Source organism: Aethalodelphis obliquidens, unplaced genomic scaffold, assembly GCF_003676395.1.
Source record: "Aethalodelphis obliquidens isolate GAN/ISIS:26980383/991018 unplaced genomic scaffold, ASM367639v1 scaffold25, whole genome shotgun sequence".
Classification (NCBI taxonomy): Eukaryota; Metazoa; Chordata; class Mammalia; order Artiodactyla; family Delphinidae; genus Aethalodelphis; species Aethalodelphis obliquidens.
This window is the reverse complement of record NW_020837969.1, coordinates 12049417-12067412: the sequence shown is the minus strand read 5'-3', so window position 1 is coordinate 12067412 and position 17996 is coordinate 12049417. Positions and strand designations below refer to the sequence as shown.

The 17996-nt window shown below is 47.3% G+C and overlaps 1 protein-coding gene and 1 long non-coding RNA gene across 4 annotated transcripts; one reads left to right on the top strand and one right to left on the bottom strand.

Moving 5' to 3' along the window:
- Positions 1 to 261: 261 nt before the first annotated feature.
- CDKN2AIP (CDKN2A interacting protein) lies at positions 262 to 3976 on the bottom strand. Of its 3 annotated transcripts, none has more exons than XM_027122587.1 (3): positions 3543 to 3976; positions 3010 to 3109; positions 262 to 2384 (listed from the first exon to the last, which is right to left on the bottom strand). In XM_027122587.1, the coding sequence occupies exons 1-3, from the start codon at positions 3812 to 3814 to the stop codon at positions 2376 to 2378; spliced, it is 381 nt and encodes a 126-aa protein (XP_026978388.1). In that variant the 5' UTR covers positions 3815 to 3976; the 3' UTR covers positions 262 to 2375. The 3 variants fall into 3 exon arrangements, with proteins under 3 accessions (XP_026978388.1, XP_026978386.1, XP_026978387.1); XM_027122585.1 differs by having other exon boundaries at positions 2979 to 3109; positions 3543 to 3974; XM_027122586.1 differs by lacking the exon at positions 3543 to 3976 and adding an exon at positions 3302 to 3513 and having other exon boundaries at positions 2979 to 3109.
- LOC113628748 (uncharacterized) lies at positions 3972 to 11216 on the top strand. The gene is made up of 3 exons (XR_003436218.1): positions 3972 to 4572; positions 6300 to 6451; positions 9126 to 11216. It is a non-coding gene; the product is annotated as an uncharacterized LOC113628748 (long non-coding RNA).
- The last annotated feature ends 6780 nt before the right edge of the window (positions 11217 to 17996 follow it).

Sequence of the window (17996 nt, the reverse complement as noted above, 5' to 3'; positions counted from 1 at the left end):
GCTGAGCTTGGCTTCTCTTATTCTGCCCAGTGTTCTTCTACGAGGTTTTGTAAACAAAAAACCTACCCAGTTCTAGATTTGCAAACTGTTAACTTGTCTACCCATAAAAAGCTGTGTTATCAGCTATGAAAAATTACCTAGCTGCAATTTACGACGACTAGTGACAGGTGACAGGAATTCGCAGGAAGCCTATCGCAGGAATTGGTTCTGACTACGGGGGGCGGGGGGGGGGGGGGGGGAGAAAAAAAAAACCACAACTTCTTGAAAAGGTAAAATAGCTTAAAGCATTTAATATCTAAACAAATCAATCTGTTAATAGTAGTAGTCACAAAATATGCTTAATATAGAAACCCACATTTACGTCTTTAAGAAAAAGTGTAAATTGTACTTTACCTCAAAACATAAATTAACCCACTTAAAGAATCTGCAGAGGTCAAAATCATGGTGAATTTCAAACAACTTCAGAATAAAATAACCTTAAGTATTTAACACTGCTTTATATCTAAAAAATGCTTACAGCTTCTCATAAAAATAGTCTGAGGCAACTATTTTCTCTTTTATTCTTTAACAGACATGTTCAACATTATAGGCAACATTCTTAAAACCCTAAGCTTCACAGACTTTCAGACAAATACTATGGTCCCCTTTTCTTTGATGTGAAGGTTTATTCAGCTAGAAAAAAAAAAAGCATGGTAGACAACTTAATACATTTTCACCAAATTCAAAGTAGTACAAAAATTTTAAGACTACAGAACTACACATCGTACCTAATGTGTCATTAAAAATAGAAGACAGTATTTTTTTCAGCAAATAAAACAGCATACTGGTATGCCGCTAATGCATAAACCTTTTAATGTATACTGTCATCCACAAATTATTTACAACTTCCACTGTGTGAAGAGAACTAGAATGTAAATTTTCTGCAAAACTGGAAAAAAGCAATACAAAATTTGTGAAAGCCTGTGTTTCATATTATACAAAAGTAAGCCAGTTTTTCTCTTCAAATACCAGATATTGTACACAGTGACATTTTGGACATTACAGTAATTCTTGAGGATGTTTTAATGCTGGAGGCAAGTTGACAGGCCTTGACTCTTCATCGAGGAGTACTAAGTCCTCAATTTCACTGCCTCTGTATTTCCTTTTACATATCTTTACCACCACCTTTTTCTTGAGAAATAACTTCAAGGCTTCTCTTGATGCAACTGCTTTTGCGTTTTCTTTGCTTTTTCCACAGCCAGTGCCCAAATACACAGACTTACATCTCAGTTCACAAACAATACTTTCTTGAGAGCTCTTGTTTTGAGGCAGATCTGCCAGTTCCTTTAGCGGGACGAAAACCACATCCAGCGTTGCTTTCAGAGCCTCGACAGCTGCGTTTAGGAGCTCTCCGTGATTCACGCTGGGACTAAAGCCACCAACGGCCACCAACTTCCATGCCACCGTTTTGTACAGTCTATTGAAAAAAGGCTGCTTCTGTTTCACATCTTCATTGGTTAACTTGCAACAAGAGAATCTGACAGAACTCTCGCTCGCCTGCGCAGTACTTTTAGAAGGCAGCTGTGACGTGCTGCTCTGAGAGCTACTCTTAGAAGCCAGCTGGGACACACTTGCTATGGAAGTGCTTTTGGAAACCAAAGAGCCGCTGGTCTGGGAGCTGTTCTTGGAAGCTAACAGTGATGCAGCTACCTGCGAAGTGCTTTTGGAAGTCAGCATCGTGTTTGCTGAGGTGGTGCTCTTGGGGGTTAGTAAAGATGTGCCTGATGAGGAACTGTTTTTAGAAACTGATGATGAAACACTTGCCTCTGAACTAGCTTTGGAAGTTAACCCGCTTGAAGCTGTCTCTGAACTAGGTTTAGAAGACAACAGTGGCAACTCTATTTCTGAGCTTCCTGAGGAGCCCAACAAGGGCACCTCAATCTCTGAGGTGCTCTGAGAGGCTGAGACTGCAGAGCCTTCCAAAGCACTCTTTTTCGGGGATCCACTTTGCTGTCTGGAATCAGCGGACTGGGTCACATGACTATTCACACTGGATTTCAACAACGAAGAAACCAACGATGCTGAACCATGTTTATCTGGAGCTTCTGGTTCAGAAGCTTTTCCACACCCTACCGCTGTTACCTGAGAGGGAATGCTGCTGCTTTGGCTGGAAACAGAGCGCTCTCCATCACTTGTGGAGCTATTCTGACTCAGGGTGCCAGAGCTCCGCGCTGAGTTCCCACTACTCTCTGACTTGGTAGTTGATCCCGAACACGCTGAACTACTTTCCTGCGGAGCTGATGCACGCTCTGTTTTGGCAGGAATTTTCACATGATCTTTTTGCTCAACTGCAGAACTGTTTTTTCCTTCTATGGCTCGTTTTTTTGTTGGCTCTTCTACCCCTTCTGAAAAAAACGAAAACAAGTATATGACTAAGCCTACCTCATACATATCAGCTGAAGATTTACAAGACAGATACTCATATTAAAATAAAAGCACAAGATGAAAACATTTCAGGATTTGTAGATCCTTTAAAAAGTGTGGAATAACTTCATTAATTTCTTAAAACAGCGCTGAATAACACCAATAATCTCTTCATTAAAAAAATTTTTTTGTTATATTTTTCCTGTTTTTTGGCCGCCCCGCAGGGCATGTGGGTCTTAGTTCCCTGACTAGGGCTCCAACCCGTGCCCCCTGCAGTGGAAGCGCGGTGTCTTAATCACTGGACCGCCAGGGAAGTCCCCTCAATAATTTCTAATATTAAAAAATCAACAGCATAGACAACATTTCACACTTCAAAATCTCACAGAGGTCAAAGGAAACTATCAAATTCAAAGCCTAAAACACAGAGACACATAATTTAGGTTTAACATTCCAATTTGATTAATAACATTATATAAATTCTAACTTGTTAAAAACTTAGTAATAACGATAATTCCTAATAACATCAAATTTAAGTTCTAAACTCCTATGTATGTTCACATCTATGATCTGCTAACCATTGCTACTCGATATCCCTCTTTTCTTCACCTTGGCAACCAGTTCGTCTCTTGTTGTATGGATTGGAGCATCTGTCACTTTGATGCCTTCAGCCATACTAAGTATTTTATCCATAACTTTTTGAGGGTACCTGAAAAAACGAAGGGAAAGACACTTTAGTGTTTTTGCTAAGCTGCCACCTCTGGGGTACGAAAACAGGCCACAGGAACTGCATTTCCTGGTTGTAATCAAGAAACGGAATCAACCGCCAGGAACATTCTGTTTCCTGGAACGCCGTAAACAAACGCCCGGGGTCTGGGAGGCGGGATCCCTTCTTACAAACCTAATTTAGATTCAGTGCCCCTCTCCCCCAAGAGCGTTGTGAGCTCATCGCCAACAAACAACTCCACCGCCAGCTCCCCACCCAACGGGGGCACCTCCAGACTGGTAACCATGGCAGAGACGCCCTTCTCGCCCTTAGAGGGCAGCCTGTCCCGCGGATTCCCGCGCTTCCACCACTTCCCCTTCCGCCGAAAGCTCCGGACAAAACCGCGAGAGCAGCTCAGGGACGCCGGCTCACTCACCGGCACCCGAGGAAGACGTGGTTGGCCCAGGCCATGGAAAAGGAGATGAGCTGCTGCAGCTGCCGACTGCGGGTCCCGCTCTCGGCGTCGGCGGCCTCCTCCGGGTGAGCGGAGGCAGCGCCGCCGGCGGGGGCCAGGTCCCCGGCGTTGCGGAGCAGGAACTCGCGGCGGTGGCGCCAGTGTTTGTCGGTCTCGCCGTCGGAGCGCAGCGTCTCCACCCAGGCGGCCACCCGCGGGTTCTGGCTCAGGTACTCCGACACCTCCTGCGCCATGTTGGGCCTGCGGGTCGCGGAAGTCGCGATCGGACGCTGCGCCGAGGCTAGGAGTTGCGGGGCGAGCGGCCCTGTCACTGCGGCCTGCACCGGCGGCCCACCACAGAACGCCCCTCGAGAAGCGCAAACACCAACAACAGCGCCGGGAGCAGCTGAACCGCCCACTTCCGCCCGCCGCCGGCTCCTTCCCTTTTATAACCTCGCTGCCGCCGAGCGCCCGCGCGTCCTTCCGGTGCGAGCCGACTCTCCCAGGACGCTTTGCGGCGCCCGAGCCGCCGCGGCCCTGCGGCCCTTGTGGCGGGGGTAGGGGAGGCGGGGCGAGATGAAGGGCTCGCGCGCCTGCCGTTCCGCCAGGGAGGGCCGCTAGTGGGTTCGCCCCGGGCGCCCTCGGCTTCGGCGCCGGCCCCAGCGTTCCGACTGGGCTTTGTGACGCCACGCGCTCCCGCGCCGGGCCCGCTGCTCCGGGTGTTGGCGGAGGACAGCGGGCTCCGGGGCGGCCGGGTGGGGCAGGCCGAGTCCTCGCGTGCCTTGCGCGTCCCCGCGGACTCGAGCCGCCATCCGGCCGCGAGGTCTGGGCGCCTCGGCCCGAGGACGCTGGTTTCGAGCGGGGCCAAAGTAGACAAAGCTCGCCTCCATTTTTTCTGATTATGCAGAAAATCGAATGTAGACAAGCGAGGCATTCTGAGGCCGTCCAGTCTCGGGGCATTTAGGAATGTGCAGGTGTATATTAGCTTAAAAGTATTATACTAATAATAAAGGTAAATGATAACGTTTAATCCAGTTCGATGTTGCCATGTGGAGCCCAGCCTTTGAAACTACTTCTGACCCCGCAGACTTGGGTTTGGTTTCCGCAGTTCAACCCGGGCAGTACTGCTTCCTCTAGGGTGGATATTTGGTCAGTAACATAAACGCTGCGCCAGTACCTTCGGTCTCCGTCGTATTTCCTTAAATTAAACTGTAACCCCTAGCTGGACGGATACCCAGGAGGCGGCTTGGAAAAGTGCATTTGTCTCCCCGCCCCTAAACTTCCCCTCTTCGAGCTATATTTTTCTTTGCATTTTTTCCATTTTAGAATGTCCAGACTTAAAGCATAGCTGCTGGCTTGCTTATTGTTATGTTTCCAATATTAGGTATTTGGGTATTTTATGATTAATAAAATTTAATAATAAAATAAGTGATACTTATAATTTATCATTCTTGTCACTTATATAAGTGACAAGAATGATAAACTACGAAATAAAAAGAAATTTTCCTCTCACTAAATGTGGATTGTGATTTTAAAATAAATCAGAATAATCAAACAAGGTAAAAAAGGAATGGTCACTTAGATGGGATTAACAAAAAGCCAGGTAATTTATATACATGCTGGAACAAGCAAAATTCAACTATTGTGTGAAAATAGTAGAGCCCATTTTCCTGTCGTGCCCAATGAAAGTGCATAAAAACAGGCACAGAAATTTTTTAAGCTTACGATTTTGCTTCTAGTTTTGCTCTTCTTTCCTCTTTTCCCCCGAAACTTTAGAGGGGTGAAAAGAAGTGGAAACCTGGCACTTTATTTATTTTTTAACATCTTTATTGAAGTATAATTGCTTTACAATGTTGTGTTAGTTTCTGCTGTATAACAAAGTGAATCAGCTATATGTATACAAATATCCCCATATCCCCTCCCTCTTGCATCTCCCTCCCACCCTCCCTATCCCACCCCTCTAGGTGGTCACAGAGCACCGAGCTGATCTCCCTGTGCTATGTGGCTGCTTCCCACTAGCTATCTCTTTTACATTTGGTAGTGTATATATGTCCATGCCACTCTCTCACTTCGTCCCAGCTTACCCTTCCCCGTCCCCGTGTCCTCAAGTCCATTCTCTACATCTGTGTCTTTATTCCTGTCCTGCCCCTAGGTTTTTCAAAACCTTTTTTTTTAGATTCCATATATATGTGTTAGCATACAGTATTTTTTTTTCTCTTTCTGACTTACTTCACTCTGTAGGACAGACTCTAGGTCCATCCACCTCACTACAAATAACTCAATTTCATTCCTTTTTATGGCTGAGTAATATTCCATTGTATATATGTACCACATCTTCTTTATTCATTCATCTGTCGATGGACCCTTAGATTGCTTCCATGTCCTAAACCTGGCACTTTAAAAGACTGGAGAAACTTCATGGTTTTTCCTTTCATGAATTCTTTGGCGAGAGAAGGGGGAGGTCGCACGTAAAAGAATCTAAGATTACGTACCTAGATGATATTTGTACATTTTAATCCAAGAATTTTCTCACTGTTTTTCTTTTTGCCCTGTAGCCTTCCACCCATGGGCTTCACTGCCTTGAAGGGGGTGCAAATAGAGCCTGGATTTCAAAATTAATTGTTAAAGTTATAATAAAAACATTACGGTCTGAAAGCTGGAGTATTTGTTATTTGCAAAAGCCAGCTGCTTTACTGAAAAGATGCATGTCTTTTTTTTTTTTCTTTTCTTTCTTAAAAGGTTGACTTGGCATATGAAGATTCGGGGAATAGACCACGGACCACAAAGTTAAGAATGATAGCATATATTCTACTAGGAAAAAAAAAAAAAGCCTTCTCACCATATGCAGACAAATTCTCAGACTGGAGGGAGGGAGAATTCAGAGAGAAAAGGTGAGAAGGGAACGTTTGAAAACCAATGAGGGTGGGGCTGAGCAGGGAGGAGGACGTGTTGGCTCTGCAGGGACCTTTGGGAGAAGACAGCCCACTAGTGCCCAGCGTGGGTTGGCCTTTATAAGAGAAGAAATGAACTTAGAGAAGGCCTTTTATAGCTCTAGTCATTAACTATACAACTCCCTCCTCCTCCCCCAACACACACACACACACACACACCCCTTGTCTCTCACAGACCTTAGAGGGATCCAAAAAGTTCCACAAGGAGAGAGAAAGAGAAGAATGCTGAAGTGCTCCCAGCCACCATGGTCCCTACTTACCTGCAGGATTTGTGCCATTTTGTTTTTACATTAAGCCTTAACATTAATAAATGTTAATAAATGTGCTTGCTGCTGTGAGAATTAAATAGGATTGTGAAGTTACATCTTTCATGGGGGTTAGTGTCTAACAATCAGCATATAAAATGAAAGTCAGATAAGATATGATAACACTCTACCTTCTTTTCCTGTGGCAAGCAGTAGGCTCAATTTTAGAAAGACCCCTTGGGCATCTACTGATGTGAAGAAGTACGGAACCATGGGCTTTCTGTACAGGTTCACAAATTCTAGGTTGATTAATTTCAGTTGCAAGCGACAAACAACTTATGATTTTAAATGGCTTCTGCTTAAAAATAAAAAAGAAAGGGAATTTATTGGCTATATTACTGATAATCCAGGGAGTAGACTTTGGGGATCCAGGTACTCAAACAATATAATCGGGAATCCTGTTTCTCTGCATCTCTAGACTTTGCTTTCTCTGCGTTCGCCTCAATCTCAGATAAGCTCTTCTTACATAATGGCAAGGTGGTTCCAGCAGCCCATAGCATATACATACTCCATATCTCAGCAACTGCTTTGAAAAGGGAGCTTATCTTTCCTGATAGTTTCTGTCATTGTCCTGAGGTTCTGTTGGGAATCCATTGGTTCTGTTGAGTCACGTATTTATCCCTCAAATAAACAGTGTAGCCAGGGATATGAAATATTCTGATTGTACAGGTCTGAGTCATGCATCCCCCCTAAGAATAATAAAACATCTGAGCAGGGTCAATATCATGTAAGAGAAATAACAAAATCAGTAAATAAAGAATTTACACTCAAAAAAGTGGGAGTCACAGCCATATGCACAGTAAGATCGCCAAATGCCAGAAAAGATTTTAAAGAAAGGATGATAGTAATGAGTTTCAAATGGCACAAGATAATTCTCCTGTGGGAAGCCCTCTTATCAGAGGACTTCCTTTCCTCCACATCTTAGCCAACGTGATAAAATCTTTTTATAACAATTACTATATTTCCTTACAGAATATTATATAGATCCTTCCTGAAAACAATTCCATCTTTTTAGTCATGTTCCTCCAAATACCAATAAGATGAAGTTATTATTATCTGTACTTTCCCATCCTTTTGTGAAAGTTTCGCTTATGCTTAGCCCTAGATTTAAATCTAGGAGTGAGATACAGGTAGAGCTCAGACAAGAGTTGGTACTTGAAGAAGCACAGTTCAAGTTCCCATAAAATAATAAACTTGATCCTCACTCTTCAGAATCATGGACAGTTCGCACTGGAAGGGGACCTTAAGACTGTGTGTATTTTATAGATGAGGCAACTGAGGGTCAGAGTGGTTCAGTGATTGCCCAAGGTCAAACAGCTGGTTAATGGAAAAGCAAGAATGAGAAACAAGGAAAATAGTCAGTCTGTTGACTTGTGGTCTAGGACGCTGTCCTGTGTCACATATTGCTCCTTGGTGAAGTGTAATAAATTTTGATTAACTCACAAGGTGTAGTGGCTGCAAAAGAAATAGGAACTGAACCAACCCTTGTTCAGTCCAGGCACTAAGACATGACAGCAGTAATCCACTTAATTATTGGGCAATTTGAAAACTAGAACAGGAAGCATTGAAACGTGTGTTTCATTGTGCCCAGGGCTCCAATGCATGAATGTGTGATTGCCTTGAAACTGTGGGCAGGAGAGGAAGTAGAAAGTTACATTCCTGGAGGGATGGAGGGAGCCAAAGGAGAGGACAGAACATCGCCTAACTTAGTGGTTAAGAACAACCGTTTGGGAGTCAGAGATTCCTGGGGTTGAATTCCGGCTCCATTATATATCACCACTGCGGCCATGGGCAAATTGTTTAACCTCTGCAAGTATTTTTTTTTTTTTAAGATTTTCTTGATGTGGACCTTTTTTTTTTTTTTAAGTGTTTATTGAATTTGTTACAATACTGCTTCTGTTTTATGTTTTGTTTTTTTGGCCCTGAGGCATGTGGGAATTTAGCTCCCCGACCAGGGATTGAACCCACACCCCCTGCAGTGGAAGGCGAAGTCTTAACCACTGGATGCCAGGGAAGTCCCTGTTTTCTTAATTTTAAAACAGGAATAGGGCTTCCCTGGTGGCGCAGTGGTTGAGAGTCCGCTTGCCGATGCAGGGGACACGGGTTCGTGCCCCGGTCCGGGAAGATCCCACATGCCGCGGAGCGGCTGGGCCCGTGAGCCATGGCCGCTGAGCCTGCGCGTCCGGAGCCTGTGCTCTGCAACGGGAGAGGCCACAACAGTGAGAGGCCCGTGTACCGCAAAATAAAATAAAATCAGATTATAATGTGGCTGGGATAATACTGACACAGAAATAATTGCCTTTTGACAGGTGGTCCCACAGGTTTGTGATTAGACCTAAAAATTCCAGGCCAGCAAGCCGTGCCTAGGAGCCCCCCTCCCTGGACCTCCGTGAAGAATGACCTGCTTCTCTGAGATTCCACCTTCCCTGAAGCTTAGAGAGGCGCACAGCAAAGGGAACTGAGAAAGGAGTAGAGGTGAAAGTAGGCAAATGCGGTGTCCCGGAAGCCAAGGGAAGACAACCTTCAAGGAAGACAGAAAGAACTGGGTCTGATGCTGCTGGTGGGTCAAGGAGAATGAGGCCTGAGCACTGACCATTGGGTTTAACAGTCGGGAGGTCACTGATGATCCTGAGTAGACCAGATGAACGTATGAACATAACCGAATGCAGACAGGCAGAGGAAAGGGGCAGATCACATGGTACCACGTCCCTGGCTGCTGTCCTAGACTTGTCAATCACAGCATTCCCCGTGCTCACTGTTCTCTTCCAAAACACAGCTCTACCTATGCAGACCCAGGCTAGTCCTCGCACATGGTGGTCTTATTCAGCACCGTATGATAGGCTAACCATTGGCCTGGGAGGGGAGCCTGACACAGAAGGCCCTGCCAATGCCCATCACATCCCCTTTCTGAAATATGCGAGGTAGGCTGCTATCAGTAGAATCTGAAGCTGAGAGACTGCACAAGGGGAGGTTGTGAGGTAGGAAGGCCACGCTGGACCACTAGTGGGCTGAAGTTTCAAAACAGGCAGAACACGTGATCATGGAGCTGAATTTATGGCATAGAAAACGGCGTGCAGATCAGAGTGCAGGGGCTGCCTGGTAGCAGGAGAAGAAGGGAGAAGCCCCCCAAGCAGAAGCAGAGATGGGGAATGTGGCTGAGTCACGTCTCGGTGGGCACTAGAGTCAGACCCACAAAGCACCGCCCTGTTCCAAACCTCCCACCAGCCCGGTGCCTCCCGGAGCCCCGTCCTTCCATCTCCTCGAGGCTCTTCCCCCATCGCTGTGAAGGTCTGCACGTGAAGCCCCCTACCTGAGCTCACTTGAGCGCAATGAAGTAAACCAGCAACACAGTGGGCACTATTTTACTAAGTCAGAGTGTGATCTCAGTAAGATGTGCTCAGAGGCTCCTGAATTAAAGCCAAAGAACAGAAACAAAATAGGAAATGGGATTGATAGACCAGACACCGGGATGTATTCAGAGTGTGGTAACAGCACAGGGGTCTTTCCAGGAGTCTAACAGGAAAAGGGTGGGTCTCTCACCGACTTTTGCCTTCCTGGGCTTGACCGAGCCCGTGATGAAGTGAGGACGATGTGAGGAAGGCCAGACTTTCGTAGTGATGGAAGTTTTTTTGTGTTGGAGAGACCGAGGTAGGCAGCGTCCTTAAACTGGGAGCACCGGGTGAGCTAGTCCCTTGCATTCCTGAGGCTCAGTAGCTGGGTCATATGCATCTGCTAAAGATATCCCAAGGTCACTAGACCTTTGACTGAAGTAGTTATTTTTGTTGAGTTCAGTGGTCCAATTTGTCTTTTGCACATCGAATGTACAAAATTCAAAATTTGTTACGGTTCTGGGCACAGGGGTCAACTATGAGCTAGACCATTAAGGGATCAGGAAATCTCCCAACTAAACCATCTTGGGAAGGCTCTCCGGGATCTCTGCTTTAGGGCACCAGGGAAGAAGTTTCCAGACCTATTCCTGAACCATGGACACGAAAAAAGTATTCATCAGAGTCTAGATGATTTCAATCAGATTAACTGTAGCCTCTTGATTTTCATTTTATAGACTGAGTTTTAGACTTATTACAATGATATTTATTGAGCAACTACTTTGTGCCAGGCTCCATCTCAGTGCGGGAATGCCACGTGAGTCAACAAGGGCTGGAGGCCCAACTTTGGTTTTCTGGACACTACAGATAACGCCAGCAGTTCTCGTGTGACCCTAGAGATGGGAGGAGACCCAAACATGACTGAGATTGAATTTCTCATCACACAGGCAAGTTGACTTAATATGACTTAGAAACTTCAAAATGTGGCATTTTTTAAATTTTTGCTACTCGTTTTAGAGTAAAATTCATAACCATTAGCTATATATTATCTCATTAAAACTCACAATAATCCTACGAAGTTGGTATTACTGTCATAACCATTTTGCAGGGGACATCAAGCCTTAAAGGGGTAAATAACTCAATTACTCACAGCTATTCAGGTGGTGCTGGGAACCACCTGGAAGGGACTGCCCCCTCCACCCTACTTTGCATAATAATTGGTTATGGACTTTTCAGTTTTGAATTTGGCTAAACCTTTATTTTGAAGTGGTTTCTCCTGAATTCCTTTATGAGAAGTTGAATTCATTTCATAGCACTCACTGTATAGATCCACTTGGTCACCCCAGCTAGAAGTCAAGGTGCCTTGGTGGAGAACAGGGACGCTGTTTCCCCTACAGGAGGGCACAGAAAGACACTCAAGTGTCACCCACTACACGCCCCCAAACCCACTTGCTGTCAACCACGCAGGGAAGGGAAATTCTGGCTCAATATTATTAAAAAACAAAACCTTAAAAAAAGAAAAGTCAAAGAAACATCTATAAGAGAGTTCTTTGTAACAGTTTGGTAATCCGAACAGAAAAACCTTTGATAAGATCTCTGGGAGAGCGAAAGTAATTCTGCTCTCTCACTCTCTGAGTACGGATGGCGAAACAAAATGACCGATTCCACCAGCATCAATGAGGCCCTAATCCTGGAGGAAGGAAGTGGGGTCCGGTTTCCACTGCTGCTATAAAAAAAATCAGGGCTTTGTTTCTCAGGATTGCTTTTCCAGTAGTTGTGACACACGGCGGTTTTCTTTGGCAGGAAAAACGCCTTCGGAAAGGGCTGTTTTAGCCCGAGCCGCGCTGAGCTCGCGGGATGTTCCTCCCTGAGGCCACTGGGTGGCGCTCGAGGAGCCGGGATGGCGGGTCCGAAGTGGGCAACATGCAGAGGTGACTCCGAAGAAGAGTGAGGCCAACCCTCCTCCCAAAGCCATTTTCAGTATGGACAGTCGCGGTTTTCTCCCCCTTCTATAAAGAAGGAATAAAAGCATATTTAGAAATTATGTTTTTACTTGGAAAATGCTATTTTTATTGGTCTGTAAAAGACCATCGGCGTCAGAGCGTGCAAACGCAACGTCAAGGCCGGCGCCGGACTCCACCCTTCCAGCTCCTGGCCCTCAGCCCCTCCTGTACGGAAAGAGCCGAGTGGGCTCGTGCACGCCCTTCCCCCTTGGTTAGGCCCTCGGGCCCCAGCATCTCCGCGTTGCTCCCCGGCACCGCCGATGGGCTTCCCCTACATTTTGAGTTCTGGTACCACCCCCTTGCACCTCCCCAGGGAGCAGCCAGGCCTTAGCAGTCAACTCTTCCCCTGGTCTGCTCTCTTGAATAAACTTGCTTAGCAATTTCCCTCTTCAAAACCAAACCACGCTAGAAACAAGGGGTCCCTATCGGCCCTCCACTGCCCCTTTAGCTACATATTGCCCATTGCTTGCTTCCCCTTCTCAACAAGCGGGATGGATTTGGCTGTGAGCACGGCCTCGACTTCCTCCCTCCTATTTACTCAAATCCGCCCTGATTTAGTTTATGTTTAGTTTTTGTTTGATACTGATCACGCCTATCTCCTTCTCCCCTTGGGTCCCCCCTTGGCTCCTGAGACCTCCCTTGGGCTTCCTCCCAGGCTCCGCCCTCCCAGGCCCCACCCCTCCTAGACCTGCCCCCCCCATCCGCCCCCCCTTTCTGGGATCCACCTGCGCGCAGCACTCTGCAGACCTGTGGAAGGGAGTCCACAAAAGGCCCCACTCCAGCAGGGGGTAAAGACTTGGGCCTGCTGGACAAGGTGACGAGTTTTTTTGTTTTTTAATTTATTTTATTTATTTTTGTCTGCGTTGGGTCTTCTTTGCTGCACGAAGGCTTTCTCTAGTTGTGGTGAGTGGGGCCTACTCTTGGTTACGGTGCACAGGCTTCTCATTGCGGTGGCTTCTCTCGTTGCGGAGCACGGGCTCTAGGTGCGCGGGCTTCAGTAGCTGTGGCTCGCGGGCTCAGTAGTTGTGGCTCGCGGGCTTAGTTGCTCCGCGTCATATGGGATCTTCCCAGACCAGGGCTTGAACCCGTGTCCCCTGCATTGGCAGGCGGATTCTTAACCACTGCACCACCAGGGAAGCCCAGGTGTTGAGTTCTTGATCCGCATTTATTTTTACCGTTAGAAGGACCTTTGCTAAGGATCTTGAGTAATGGGTAGGTTCCCAAGCTCAGAGGATACATGTGTCCCCTACATGCCGCGGGGCTTGTAGGGGAGAGAGGGTTGGAAAGTGTGTGAAGGGTGTTCAGTGCTGGGCTAGCAGTTGGGACCCCATTTCACAGACCCCTAATCCTCGTGTGAGAGGCAGACCCGGGGGCCACTTGGGGAGGGCTTGGGGAGGGTCAGCATCCCTCCCTGGGCTCCCCCAAGGAAGGCTGGAACCCTGGAGCTCCAGTTCTTTACTGCTGTCTGAAAAACTGATGCGGCAGATCAGGTCTGCAATTTGGACGGGAATGAGGGCATGGGAGAAGCCTCATCTCGGCTACACGAGGTATCAGCTGGGGCACGTCAGGGGGCTGAGGATCCACTTACAAGGTGGCTTTCGCACATAGCTGGAGAGTTGGCGTTGGCTGTTGGTTGAGAGCTTGGGGGCTTGGTTCCTGTCCCCACGGGCCTCTCTACCATCAGCTTGGCCTTTCTCAACCAGTCTGCTGGCTGGTTCCCAAGAGACAAGAAGTGGAAGTTACCAGTTTCTTAAGGCCTGGGCCCCAAACTGACACAGTGATTATCTTGCATCCACTGTATTCTATTGGTTAAATCGTTGCCGGCTCAAGTTCGAGAGTAGAGGACAGAGATGCCACCTAGTGATAGAAGGAGTATCAGAAAACTGGGGGCCACGTTTTCAAACTGCCACACGTAGGATCCTGCCTTTACCCCTCTCTCCTTCTCCATCCTTTTAGGTTGGGACTGGGTGGGGACAGTCAGTAAAGTGAAGCCCAGAAAGTTATGGCATGGATCACGCCTTTCTCCACCCCAGCCTTAGGGCTGCTTCCCTCAGTGGTGGTCAAGCTTGCAGATGAAAGAAAGGCTGTGGTAATTTAATGTGTCCCTTCCAGGAGGGTGAAAAGGAGGGGAGGGGAGGAAGAAGTTTCAGGGAGCTTCAAGCAAGCTGGGGCTTCCATCTGGGGCAAGAGGAATTATCTGAGTGAAGGGAAGAGAGGTGAACACAACAGCAGAAGCATTTCTCAGTGTTTCCAAGAGGCCTCGCCCGATGGCCTGCTTTCAAAGTACAGAGCAGAGTTCCTGCTGTTATTGTGATGGTTATAGGTGGGTTATTGTCATTAGAATGAGTTTAAGCTTCTTTTCCGTGTTCTTTCATGGTGCTTCAAAAGTAATAGAACTTAAGAGTCCTGAGGTCCAGCCAGCTCAGGCGTTTTCCTTTGAGGTTGGGGACGAGGAAGCCAGGCGTCGTGCCGATAAAGCTGGACACCTGTGCTGCAGGTGATCAGCTGAAGCCGCTAATTAACCTCACAAACGCTGCCAAGCAGCTATGGGGGCGATGACCGTCTCCCTCCAGACCCAGCCCTGTCTTGAGCCCATGACCTTGAGCGACACTGTACCGCCCATGGCTATTCTATAAAGGGGAGAATGATGGCAGGCAGCGGACTGGCTCCCTGCAATCATGAAGGTAACGAAAGACATAAATATACGAAGCACCAAGGCTTGCAGGGTGAGCGTGGCTCAGTGCCGAGAACCGCAGGGGCCTTTTTACACCAAGTAGGCACGTTTTCCTGATATAATTGTCTTCCTTTTGCAAGCATTGAATTAATTTCTCTTACGCACATACGCCCTTCTGCCTCTATCTGCACTCCATAAATAGTTGCTGTTAATTGCCATGTTTTGCTCTTTATTATATGCTCATCGAGACCAGAAATGTCACATCCTCTATGCTGCGAAAAGTCCTGGGTGGATTTAATATAATGCCACGCTACTGAGAAGCCCTCAGGAAATATTATCACTATTTATGAAAGTGGCAACTACTTTAATTGAGATGTGAACAACGAAAAAGGGCTAAATGCCCTTGGCTCTTCACCTCTGTTGCATTGGGAGAGACTGATTTTTTTTTAAGATTCTTTTAAAAAAATTTATTTATTTTGGTTGCCCCAGGTCTTAGTTGCAGCATAGGGACTTCTCAGTTGCGGCATGTGGTCTTTTCAGTTGCAGCATGCATGGGGGATCTAGTTCCCCAACCAGGGATCGAATCTGGGCCCCCTGCGTTAGGAGCGCAGAGTCTTACCCACTAGACCACCAGGAAAGTCCCGGGAGAGACTGATTAACACAGGCTTCCAACTAACTCCTTCCTCTCCGGCATCTGAAACTCGGGTGCATGTAGGTCACTGAGCAGCTGTGTGGGTGGGTGAGAGGCTTTCTTGGGCTTAAGCCAGAGAGCCCAGCTATTTGCAGCAGAACTAGATTTTTTTTTTTTTTTTTGCGGTACGTGGTCCTTTCTCTGTTGCGGCCTCTCCCGTTGTGGAGCACAGGCTCCGGACGCGCAGGCTCAGCGGCCACGGCTCACGGCCCCAGCCGCTCCGCGGCATGTGGAATCCTCCCGGACCGGGGCACGAACCCACGTCCCCTGCAACAGCAGGCGGACTCTCAACCACTGCGCCGCCAGGGAAGCCCAGAAGTAGATTTTAAGATATGGAAAACTTGGTAAATATGCCAAGCAGGAGACAAGGAACCAGGCCAGGTCAGGTCAGGCCCCAAAATGGAGCCTCCAAAGAGGCTGGGAGGTCACGAGGGGTGTGTGTGCAGCCAACACCAGAGGCTGGGGGTTCCTTTGAGCAAGCGGAGGGCTTGGGGTAGCACTGGGGCCGGTGTGCTGTGTCCCTTCCTCGGCTTCCATTTCTTGAAGCTCCATTTCCAGCTGAACATGTGATCACTATCTTGCTGAGTTCAGGCAAGATAAAATCTGGGAGGGGCTGCCAGGATCCATATTTCCATCATTCTCAGGAAGTCAGAAGCAGGAGTTCTCACTCGCTGCCGTGGGTAAGTTGTGACTGGGTCTCCCAGGATGATCCCTGGGGTATGTTGGGTGTAATACCATGCTCAGTCATCGCTATACAGAAGCTTGAGAAAAAAGTGCAAGGTAGGACTGAAGCTTTATAGAGAATTATGCCACTGTGAGTTTTAAAACAAGCAAAAGAAAGTCATGACTGTCGCAAGCAGTCACACTGCACAGAAATGCAAAGTTGCGTTTCTGCTGCTACCTAGGTGACTTGGGTTCATTTGCATATTGTACTTTCATTTTGCTCAACTTTCATACGTGGGCCAATAACATTTGCCAATGACTTAGACTCTCCTCAGACCAGGTGAAATGAAATCCAGTTTGTTCTGAAGAAAAAGTGGAGGGAGCGGAGGATTGCGTTTAACTACCAGGTTTACTTAAGACACAATCCCCTCCCGTTCAATTTATTTTCTGCGAGGTCAAATGGCAATTCCTTTCCAATTAGCCGGGAGTGTCACATGACAAAAGCAAGCTGTATGTCTCCTTTTCCTTTCCCAGGTGACCAGGATTTGGATCAGTAGATGTTGGCTGTTCTCTTTCCCAGAGCTGGAGTGACAAGGACCCAAGGCCGGATATCTACAGTGATTTTAATGACTTTGCTAGAGGTCACTTTGGGGGAAAAGTTTCAAAGACGATCCACCAGCAGTGAAAGACAACACTAACGTTCTGTGTGATGCCCTGGGCGCATGAATATGTGAGTGTGCGTAACGTGAGAATTCTTGGGAAGTGATACGTCAAGGCAAGCTTGTCACCACGGTGGAGAGTGAGGGTACCCACCCTACATCCCCGTCCCTCTTCTCTGACCCCTTAAGCCAGTGCCTCCTCTAGCTCTCCTGGGAGTGTCATCTAGGTGAGTGAAATAATAGGAAGATTGCTCACATATTTTTAGAAAAAGGAAAGTGCATAATGTCTTTAATTCCGTTTATATTTCTAGTGGGATCACAGGCCATCCTAGACTAAGGTTTTTCTAATGAATTAAATAGACTTGGTTTTGAGCCTTGGCTCTGCAACTTCTTAATTATGAGATCTTCGGAAATTTGTAGAAACTCTCAGATTTTCATTTATAAAATGAGGGTGTTCACACCTCCCTCATGGGGCTGGGTGAACGGGACAGGGTGCACAAACACACCCAGCACAGGGTCTCGACACCTAGCAGAGACTCGGGATCGGCAGGGAGGGAGATTCTTCTTCTCTCCCCGCACAGCCTGTCCTGGAGGTGCTGCTGTCACCGGGCAGCACGGGGACATGTGGGAATGAAGGCCACGAGCACCGTGTGCCAACCGTGGAAAGTCCTTCTCGGAAACTAACAGCAAAGAGCTGCAGCGTGGATGGGGACTCTGGAGAGAATGGGTTTTCTGTTGCTTCAGAGATCACAGAACCTGCAGGTGCCAATGGCAGCGTGGCTGGGCGAGGCAGCCCCGAGTAACAGGCTGATCAGGAGACAGGTCACAGAGCAAATGAAGGAAGTGGGAGGAAGTCTCCTTCAATAACCCATGTGACGCAGTGTACCGCGATATTATACCTCATGATCTGCTCCTTTCCCCAAGTGTCCCCACACCCCTGCGTTACATGTGGAGACTGTTTATTCGCAGCTGAATTGCCAGTGCTTGGCCCACTGCCTGTCACTTAACTGTAGGTGCTCAGTAACGACTGATGACTGATTAACTGAGAGAGTGATACCCCTAGCCTCCTGACGACCCAAATTTGCATTTTCCCTGCCTCTGAGACAACGTGGGCATTTCACAGGGTGCAAAGTTCCCAGTCTATTTTTCTGAGCTACTGCCTGC